This window comes from Fulmarus glacialis, unplaced genomic scaffold, assembly GCF_000690835.1.
Source record: "Fulmarus glacialis isolate BGI_N327 unplaced genomic scaffold, ASM69083v1 scaffold2098, whole genome shotgun sequence".
Lineage (NCBI taxonomy): Eukaryota > Metazoa > Chordata > Aves > Procellariiformes > Procellariidae > Fulmarus > Fulmarus glacialis.
The window spans coordinates 10,533-21,865 of NW_009226115.1; the positions used below are offsets into that span (position 1 = coordinate 10,533).

Below are 11,333 nucleotides of genomic sequence, written 5' to 3' on the forward strand. Positions count from 1 at the left end.
TAGCAGTTCATCAGTTGTTTCTTTAGGAATGACCTGTAACAAGAAGTTACATTTCTTAATTCCAACGTTGTAAACTTAAAATTGAAGTTGAGGCCATTTTAGCATTTCATTCCTCTATACACCCAACCACTTTCAAGCAAGTATGTAAGACAGACTAGCTAAATTTTAAGAATGAAAGCTAGGCTGTAGTATTTGTCCTATATTGGTGATATTAAAATAAAAACTATATAATGATAGTGAATTGTCAATGTCACCTTCATAAATCCAACACACAATTGCTTATTCAGGCCACTGATTAAGTGGAGGATCTAATTCAACAATTGGATCACCCAATGCTTTCTGTACCATTCTACACCTAAGCAAAACAGCAAATCACTTTTCAGTGACGCACCAGGGACATACAAAAAAATCCCAATACAACAAGATCAGATAATAAATCAGAAGAAAAAAAGTTATCAGATACTGTTATTTAGCTCTGAGCAGGGAAGCACTGCCCACATTCTCCCCTCTACTCATTGTCACTCCTGTCAGTTGAGTGTCTGGACAGCTTGGTTTCAAAACTTCTTTATTAATCTTTTGTACTAAGGTCACTCCAGGGTCACAAAAGTTATGTGCGACCAAGAACTTGGAAGTCTTTATGAAGATGTGAAGTTGGGTTCCTTTAGTTTAAACAAGCATTATTCAATAATGGAATTTCATGCTTCTCTTTCCTATCATTACATCAGCTTCTGCCAGGTGTCTTAGAAATTGTGATTTACAGATATCTGTAAGTGAAATCCAGCTCTTTTCTACAGCTAGATACACAAAACTGAACGAGTTCACTGAGAAAATTGTTTAGAACTGTTGTGTTAAACACACACAGTAACAATTGCCTCTGGTTCCATCACAGTGAAAGCCTCATAACCCTTATAATTAGCTACGATGGTAGCACCTTCAAGGGAAGCGTGTCCATCATTAAAGCCCATTTATTTTTCAGCTCCTCAACTCATCTCACATTTCTTGCTTTAGGGGATAAGTGTTTTGCTCCTATAGGAACACCTTCACACAAGTTTTATTAAATGCATTTCCTCTCAGGTTTCTCCTGTCCCTGTCAGTATTATCTATGCCATTCTAGAAGAAATCACTGCTGTTTTGTTAAAAAGCAAAATCTACACAGATCCTTGAAGAGACACTGTCACTGTGAACATTAAGTTGAAAATGAGCTGCTACTTAAAGTCATTCCCCTGTGGCATTTCCATATTTTGCAATGATCTATACTTATATACACACAAATACATACAAACACACACACACACACACACACACAAGCACCAACAAAACGTTCTAGTCTACTGTCCCAGAAAGGCAATACATTTTGCATTCACGGGCAGAATATTTCAACTTCAGTTTGAATTACAAGACTATTTTACAGTTTTCCTTGACTTACAGAATAAGTTGCTAGAAACTTGCTATGTAATAAGTGTACAGAATCAGGCAGTCTTTACAATTCTGGTGGATAGTGTATCGGTACCATACTGCAATACTAATGGGTATAAAACAATTTTTTAACCAAACTTTGAGCAAAGGTACATACAAGTAGCAAGTACACTTACTACACAAATGCTTTTCAGACTAATTACAGGAGCAATTGTAAAGCATAGCTTACCCCAGCAATTTCAGTGACTATCTTCTCTGTGATCTCTTTCCCACCCATTAGGCGAGTGGCACTTTGAAGAAAAGTAATTGCTTTTCTTAAGTCCCCTTCTGACACTTTAACAAGGTAAGACACTGCCTGAAAAATAATGTCAGAAAATGCCAAGTTGTTTGTTCACTGTTAATTAAAACGCAGTACAGTTTCTCAGCACATTGATTTTAAAACATCAGGTAGTGCCTAGAGCAGATTGTCATGGACAGGCACAATACCCAAGTTACAAAGCAACCTCTACTAATATAAATGTGTGCTGGCAATTTCAGAATGAAGCACAGTTTAATTGCAAGTATACTCAGTACAGAACAAAAAGCCCTACAGTTTTGCTTCAATTTTCTCTGGTGGACATTTCTCTGGTTTTAGGAAGACTCTTAAAATTCATCCCATCTATAGAAGGAGAATAATATCTAAATGAACTTATGTATTGTATTTAATACAATCGAGCAGTCTGGAAAAGTGTGCTGACTTAGCCCCTTTCACAGTAATGCAATGTTGTGGTTTAACCTGGCAGGCAGCCAAACACCACACAGCCGCTCGCTCCGTCCCCCCCAACAGTGGGATGGGGGGGAGAATTGGGGAAAAAAAAAAAGAGTAAAATTTTTGGATTGAGATAAAGACAGTTTAATAGAACAGAAAAGGAAGAGATAATAATAATAATACAAAAAGAATATACAAAATAAGTGATGCACAATGCAATTGCTCACCACCCGCTGACCGATGCCCAGCCAGTTCCTGAGCTGCGGTCACCGCTCCCCGGCCAACTCCCCCCAGCTTATATACTGAGCAATGACATCATATGGTATGGAATACCCCGTTGGTCAGTTGGGTCAGCTGTCCTGGCTATGCTCCCTCCCAGCTTCTTATGCACCTGGCAGAGAGCGGGAAGCTGAAAAGTCCTCGACTAATGTAAGCACTACTTAGCAACAACTAAAACATCACTGTGTTATCAACATCATTCTCATACTGATTCCGAAACACAGCACTATACCAGCTACTAGGAAGAAAATTAACTCTGTCCCAGCTGAAACCAGGACAGCAATTATGCACTGGATGAAGCAATAAAATTACATGACAACCATGAAGTTACCTCACTACTGATTTTCACATGTTCCTTCTCAGAAACGTCCAATAGCCTCTGCTGTTGGATTTTGTCTGACAAAGGCTTGAAGCGGAATTTGGAGCATCGAGATGTTAAGGGTTCAATTATTCTGAAAGAAAGAAAGGCAAGTGCTTGGTAAATGAATGCATGGGTCACGTTCATACAGACAAAGCTATCAAGGCAGAAAAGGCAACATAACCTCAAAACTGCAACATCGTAAAAAATAAGAGTTGATACCTAAACATTGTCTTCAGTCTTGTATTTACATAGTTACATCTCTTAACTATGAAAACTATATATCAACTTCTCAGTGAAGAAGGGAAAAAAAAAAGGAAAAAAAAGAGTACAGAATAAGAAAAGCAACGAGTCCAAATAAGCAACAAATTCCACACATACCTGCTGATGTAGTTACAAATAAGGCAGAAACGCGTTGTTTTAGATTCTTTTTCCATTGTGCGTCTTAAAGCTGCCTGGGCAGCTGAAGTCATTGAGTCTGCTTCATCCAGGATTACAATTTTAAAAGGAGGACAAACTTTACCACTGAAAAATAAGAAATCTGTTATCCAGGAGACATGCAATGTATGGACCAAGTAAAAAAAAAAAAAAAAAAAATCACTGCAAGTCATATTTTACTTAAGTATTTATACAGGATAAATAGAACATATTCAGAGGTTCAATCTTTTTCAATTATTTTTAGATAACGGACTAATATTTGTAATAAGGGGGGGACTGAGTTCCCATAGAAAGACCAACACTTGAATACTGCAAAAGTCCTCTAAAATATGTACTCTTGCTTTAAGTTTCTTCTTTTAATAACTAATGCAGCACTTCTTTTTATAGGCTTCCTGACTCCCTGAACTTCAAAGAACACTGGAACAGACTAACTTCAGTACACAAGACCATTTCTTGCCAGATAGTCCTGGCATGCACCTTCTTTCTGCTACTTTCCACAGCCTGTTTTTTCCACACATACAGCCTCACCTGTACAGGGCTTCTCACCACCCAACACCAGAATCTTGTTAGTATCTCATAAACTAACACCCATCTTGTGCAAGATGCTGCAGATTAGAGGCACTAGAGAAGTAACTTCCACCACCATTTTCACAAAGAAGCTTTTATATGGTAGTCAGACAACATTTGCAAAGGCAACAACATATCACCAAATCCAGAAGGCTTGATCTTTTGGGGTTTTCCTTGTCTGCCTCTCTCTAATTCTAACAGCACTAGTAAAAGTTCCTCTCAGGTATTCAAACTCTCAACGTGAAATTGCATGAAGTCAAAGCTTAGCCAAAGCACTGCGTGCGTGGCAAGCTTCTGGGTAGTGCTGACCCACCATTTATATTAGAATTATAAAGTTAACTTCAACAAAAACAACCACATGCTTTGTCCTAAGCAAGAAAGTCCACTAAAAAGAGCCAGCTTTGATCCAGCACTTACTCTGAACGGCTTCCAGACGCAGTTAGCTGAGCAAAAGCCTTCACTTTTTCCCGAATCACTTGTATTCCACGCTCATCAGAAGCATTTAACTCAAGGACTCTTTGCCGGAATAATTCAGGCCTGCAAAATTTTTATTACAACATGTTAGCTGCTAACTTCTGTAATGATATATTATAAAGTGTATCAACAACCCTTCCGACCTTTTTGAATGGCAGGTATTATTTTTGGCAGCATTACTAAATAACGTACTTTGTTAAAAGACAGTTAAATTGAGATCATTAAATGTTAGGTATGAATTTCCATTAGCTATTTTTACAATTGCCTCCCAGACCGCAAAAAACAATGAAGTGTAAAATTACATCAGTTACCAGGGAAAAAAAAGTAGGAAGCTGGCTTCACAAGTTCAGAGCACTATATTATATGCCTTTCTACTTATATGCTGTGAGCAATGTGGAAGAACAAGTAAAACTCCCAGATACAGTGACTGGCAGTGCTCTGCCATTGCAATACTACCAGAAAGAAATATCTAGAAAGTATAATACAGGCAGTATTTAGCAGCAGTTCTATACAGCAGCACCTCTGATTAAAAAAAAAAAAAAGAATACAGTGGATTTTAAGTTCTGGGAATTGAAATGGACACACACAATGTGGAGTTGTCTTCCTACTATTAAACTAAAAGTGGTTCTTTCCAAAAAACAACATGAGCAAAAATTAAAGACGACGATGTGGGGTGGGGGGAAGTCAACATTAGCTTTGCTCATAACATCAAGCCACCTTCTCATCCATTTTTTTGCTTATGGGTCACTGAATTCACTACTCAAAAACTCCCAAGTGTTACAAATGAGTTCATGAATGTACACATGCTGAATTTTAGTCTGATTCCCAATATTACTTCCAGACACAATTCAATGGTGCATAATGGAAAGATTACGATCCAGACATTTTATGAAGTGCTTTGAGATCTATGCGTAGCTAACAACTTACTGAATATAGCATTAAAATAGGAATTCCTTTACAAAGTTCAGAAAGGCATATGCAAGCCATTTCTTTTCATACTCTTCGCTACAGGCTTACATGGCTGCTAGTCTCAAGTGTTCTAAGTGTTCTAAGGCTGAGGGAACTGGGGCTGTTTAGCCTGGAGAAGAGGAGGCTGAGGAGACACCTCATCGCGCTCTACAACTACCTGAAAGGAGGTTGTAGCAAGGTGGGGGTTGGTCTCTTCTCCCAAGTAACTAGCGATAGAACGAGAGGAAATGGCCTCAAGTTGCGCCAGGGGAGGGTTAGATTGGACATTAGGAAAAATTTCTTTACTGAAAAAGTGGTCAGGCCTTGGAACAGGCTGCCCAGGCAAGTGGTGGAGTCACCATCCCTGGAAGTATTTAAAAGACGTGTAGATGAGGCGCTTAGGGACATGGTTTAGTGGGCATGGTGGTGTTGGGTTGACGGTTGGACTTGATGATCTTAGAGGTCTTTTCCAACCTTAATGATTCTATGATTCTATGATTCTATATTGGGAACAGAAATCAATGACTTGTGACAGGACAAATGAGAAAGAAATCTCACGTTAAGAGCTGAACTAGAATGTGATTATATTCCTGAAAAAGACCCAGAAGCTACCCAAGAACAGGCAATGACCAGAGGCACTATGTCACACAATTAGAAGACATGTGATAGTCGATTACACCAAAGCAACTTTAGTCCAGCTTACCCATAGAGTTCTCTTGCAGCTGCTAAAATAGTGGAAGTCTTTCCAGTTCCAGGTGGGCCATAGAACAACAGATTGGGAAGCTGAAACAGCAAGGCACCATTTTTAAAAAAAGCAAATGAACAAAAAAAACCACAAACAGGAAAACCTACTGAAAACCTAAGCACCTAATAGAACAGAAACTATCTACTCCTCCTGGTAAATAATATCAAGTCTTTTACTTCTAGGTTATTGCCCATAGTGCTCTAAAGGAGGACAAACAGTTGCTGTTTATAACACGAACAAGCACGAACAAGCCGTTATTTGGTGGCACCATTCACATGTTCTATCAAAATTGATACTTCAATTTATATTTTATTTTGATACATTCCCTCCAGGTCATGTCTGAGATCACTAAAGCCTACAGAACTTACTGTTACGACTGCAGTGACGTGCAAATTTATCCAAGGATGCCCTTCAAACAGTCTGGATACTACTAGCAGCGCAGCTGCGACAAAATTTGGCACAGGTTAACTATCCTGTACTTTTTCAGCTCCCCAGACTGCCTTTTCAAGCCATGCTGAGAATTCTGTGCTGCCATTAACTCCACTGCAATAAGTACACGGTAGCTTGTGAATGCCCGCACTATACTGCGGTGAGTACAATGCAGACATACCCTAACACTAATCACAGAGACGCTTGCAACAACTGACTGGAATGCATAGCACTGGCAAATTTCTACATCCATCCAAGGATTTTTCAAATGACGAGACCAGTGGCATTTCTTAAAGAGATGAGGTTAACTGATCTTTCAAATAATTTAATTAATAACCTCATCATGAAAAATAGGAATGCGTTAAAGAAATATGCTGACACAGGAAGACCAAAGCAGCACAGCAAAGACCGCAGTAATAATATAGGATGACATTTAGCAGCACAAAGCATAAAATCTCACAATTTGAGAATATAACTAAATATCTGCTAGCTGTCTGGAATTCATCAGCTGGAATAAAATACAAGCTGACTTTGTTTTGTCTGTCAGTCAGAGAACAGCATAAGCCTGTGTAACACGTGGTCCTAGGATGTGCACTTTCAATACACATGGAAAATTACTAATACTAACATGGGGCTAACAATACTTCATCTGGAAAGGTACACACAGTTCAGGTCACCCTTAGTCAAGGATGATGAATCCAAACTGGGAAAAGTGATTAAAGGAGTGAAGAGACTATCTCATGAGAAGTGACTTTTTTTAAAGAGTTTGATTTAGTTAGCTCAGCAAAACAAAAGCTGAGAGGGAATATGACTGATCTCCATAAATATCTCAGAGCAACACAGGGATGAAGAACAAAGTTGGCATAAACCAAATTTGTATAAGTTAGCCATGACTAAATTTCTGCTGATATCAAGAAACTTTCTAATTAGCATAGGAGTGATAGCTTTCTATATTACTATTTCAAGTGATCCCTCTTACAAATTATCAGGCTGCACTTTAAAACTGCTGCCTTTGACAGTAGGGGATGTTCCAGTTCTACATTCTTAGAACAAGAATCCAAGAGTCCCCTCCAATCAATCGCAAAAAGACAAACATCTCAGACTGACTTGATTTCCAGCCCTTAATAAATGTTCTATTTTAAAAGAGTCAACTAAAATTAGATTAGAGAACTTTATGCTGAATATAGCAAGCAATGCAGACAGAATGGGAACAGCAAAACCAAAGACATCCAAAGAGCAGAGAAAAATGCAGGAGTACAGAATCCATGATCAGAAAATGAAATACAGACAGACCAGTTTGGTAACAAGCATCCCATTTTAACAACTAAGATAAGACACAGAGAACAGATTCAACTGTGTATGTACTGTAAAAGTACAGATAGAAGAGTTTCAATCTTCAATCAATTTATAGTAAATAAATCCATTTCAAGTTTTGCCTGCTCTTTCTGCCAATCATTCATTGCTTGTTTCCCTAGTTACTAAAAAGTAAACAGCATTCAGTACTAACAAATGTTTTTTCAAGTTTCATTAGATACCACAACATTATTATCTCCCTATATCTTTTAGGAAATGTTTACTGAATGTCAGCTGAAAATTCACCAACAACCATGTTTAAGGTTAGCACACTGCAAGGGTAGACATTTTTGTGGAGATTCATAATTTCATGCCTCTGTGCTAATTCACTCTCTACTAGTTCTCAAAACAAGCTTTAGCAGGTAAAAAGTTTTAATAAGAATCTTTTCCTAATTCCCTTAAACCCATACTTTACTACTGTTTCTGTTTCAACCTCATTTATGCTTGTTTCTCACTGAAGTTATCACCAGTATTTACACTACTTTTTCACCAAGCACAGCCTAATCCTCTATGTAACTGCGGCAGTATTTTTAAACAGACTGCAACCTGATCTGGTTATCCATTTTTCCATGCTTGCCAGGGGTAAGCAGGATATCTGCTGGCATCATCCTGCTTATGGGAAAGTTACCACATACAGTGCAAACCCCAAGTCCTTTTCTAGAAATTTCAGTACAAATGAAGATGTAAATTGCAATGATAATCCTACACCTAACTCTCTTTTCAGTCATTAAGATATCATCAGGGAAATGAAAATTAAAGAATACTATGACACTTGTCAGTTTCTTTGCAAAAAGCAACAACAAATCAACAGTCCTGGCAGACATAAATCAATTTCTCCAATTCAAAACCACTTGGACTCTGGTCTCCCCAGTTTATAACATGACAGATGCTTGCTATTACAGATGGAGATATATCAGGGACTTAAAAGTCCTGCTCCATTTAGCAGCTCCCAAACCAAGGCCCACAAATACTTACAAGCCAATCAACAAAGGACTGGCTCTCCATTTTCAACTCCAAGGTTTAAATAAAGCACATTACACAAACCTACACTGCTGTCACAGCTGTTTCTTTGATCTCCCCAGATCTCCAAATTCAATAAGAACTTCTGAAATAAGTACCAGCCACCTCAGAGTTTAAATTACACTTTTGCCTTTTTGATGGAATGAGTCCTTTCAAGAACTAACAAAAATGTCCAAATTTTAAAAGCATCAAATATTTTAAAGTACTTGCATGACTTTGTTCTCAAATACCTTGCTGAGTTTGAGTAGCTGTGGCAAAATACAAAGCCTGTAACAGTAAGCAGAAGTTATAATTTGTCTTTTCAACTCAGGAGGCAAAAAGTCAACAAGCGTACTAGGCTCATAATCCGAGAAACATTGCTGATCTAGAAGCTCTAAGGTTTTAAATAGCTGTTGCTCAAAATAGAATTTCACAACCCATCACCTAAGTGATGTTACATGACTGATATGTCCAGACAGAATAGGTGGCAGCACCTCATTTCTCCTTAGCTGTTAATAGTTCCTTACCAATTACCTCAACTGCACAAATATTATAACATAGCAGCATTACTGTTGAAACCCAGATTTTTATGGGTACAACATTACGTGACAAGGTCACATTACGACAGCATTCTCAGAGTAAACTGAATCTGGAGACATGAACTAAAGAAAGGAATTATACAAGTCTTTCCCACTTCATTTCCCATTCATTCTTACCAGCTTCATTTTGGCTCCCTATGCTCAAACAAAGAAAGTACTTCTGCTTTTGCAAGTTCTGATTAAATGAATATTTTCAGGTAGAAATAGACTCATATTAGTCAAAACCAGAACTGCGAAGTAAATTGTCATAAAATTTTCAAATACCAAAGAATACCTGTGCATACTGTGCATCAGAGCACATTACAAGTGAAAGGCTTCTTGCATAAAACTCTGAAAAGTCCAAATTGTTCTTTTCAGCTCTTGGTGAGCAGACAGCCATATCACAAATGTCATTTTCAGAACATCCACCAACCACTTCAGCTGGCATTAGTAGTCCATGAAAACAGAAACAGCTTTTGGAGCACAAGAGTGACCTTTCTAGGTGAAACGTGGAGCAAAAAAAAGTCTCAGCATGTACGAAGGAAGGAATTGTCCAGATTTGCAAGAAAGCACAGCCATTTCTTGGCTACCTACTTTATTTCTCCCTTCAGTCCCCCCACTTCCCCATCCCCCGGTTTGGAGGAAATAACCATTATTCATACTGAATATTTACTAAATTTTTATCCAAAAGCAAATGCAAGTGTAAACAAAAGCAACTGAAAATGCTCTGCTCATCCTCTTTATATTCTTAGGTCACAAATGCCAACACTGCAGTGAAGTTAGTGAAACTGTCATACTTAGCTTTTTAAAGCCAAAGAGACTTACTTGGAAACTCTAACTCAAGAAGTTTGGGGATCACTATCCAAGTAGTAGACCTGGCACTTATAACTTAAACTTCCCTCGTTAGCAAACAGTACATTTGTTTTAATGTTTAACAGTTTCATAGAAGCACTGATAGATCACTAGAAGTGTTTAGGAACAACTGGCAATCCAGACTTTTCCATGAAAGAAAAATTTCCCCTCCCTCTTAAACACGATTGTCAAAAGTACTAGCTGAATAGTTGTGTAGACACAACAAAAACCTTTCCAGATTTGAAATTATTAACAAGAAGTTTACCCATTAAGCTTTTCCAGAAAAATTCCGAACTGCATCACACAGCTGACAATTTTACAATGTTTAGAGGGCTGGAAACATCACAGACTTTACACATATATCACAACACACTACACGGAAGCCACTCAGCTTGTTTGTAAAGCACCACTGTAAAAATTATCATTGCCGAGTTAGGAAAGAGAAGCTTTCGTGATTGCTGGCTAAAGTTTCTGCCTAAACATACTGATTGGGTAGATGTTAACATTACACTCACATCAGCACCTTCCAAGGACTTTTTCAGCACAGCAACAACTTCATCCTGGAAGGCGACCTCATCCACATTTTTGGGGCGACTAAATAAAAAGACATTAAATGGAATTTATTAGCTCACAAAGTTTCAGAAGAAAACTGAAATTGAGAAAAACAACATTACCCTTTCTGATTACATCAGGTACTGAAGAATTACAGTGAATTTTGTAGTTCAGGTCAAAATCATAACATGAAATCTATCTAATGCCTCTGGTCTGTATTACTGAAGTGATCGAATTTTTCAGGAAGCTGTTTGCCTATTTCTATTGTAAACAGCAGCCTGAGCCATTTTTAGAAGCAGAACTGTATTGCAGACTGCAATATTTTACCACTTCGTGAGCTGATAAAGGCTTCTCAAAAACGAAGCATTTAATGCACTTCTGCACCAAGCCACAGCGATGAAACCGCACCGCTTGGCATCAGCAATGGAGGCGTTTTCTGCTCAGTAACACCAACAAAGGCCTCCTACAGTAGTTCACAGCGCTGGTTTTCCCCTATAACTGATGAAGTTAAAGCTGTTCTCCCAGGTAGAGACACCGACAGCTGTAACCCCCTTTGCTACCCACCCACTCCCTCTTCCACACACCCCCTCCAGAGCC

At 38.3% G+C, this 11,333-nt stretch overlaps 1 protein-coding gene across 1 annotated transcript in view; it reads right to left on the reverse strand.

The window, feature by feature from the left end:
* Positions 1 to 10,778, reverse strand: part of RFC4 (replication factor C (activator 1) 4, 37kDa) — a gene marked incomplete at its 5' end in the record, with an annotated part of 13,570 nt that extends 2,792 nt beyond the window's left edge. Inside the window, 7 exon segments of the mRNA XM_009582685.1 lie at positions 1 to 33; positions 1,646 to 1,771; positions 2,775 to 2,895; positions 3,183 to 3,326; positions 4,224 to 4,343; positions 5,932 to 6,011; positions 10,700 to 10,778. The exon segment at positions 1 to 33 is cut by the window's left edge and continues 18 nt beyond it. Coding sequence (XP_009580980.1) covers positions 1 to 33; positions 1,646 to 1,771; positions 2,775 to 2,895; positions 3,183 to 3,326; positions 4,224 to 4,343; positions 5,932 to 6,011; positions 10,700 to 10,778 — 703 coding nt within the window.
* Between the last annotated feature and the right edge of the window lie 555 nt (positions 10,779 to 11,333).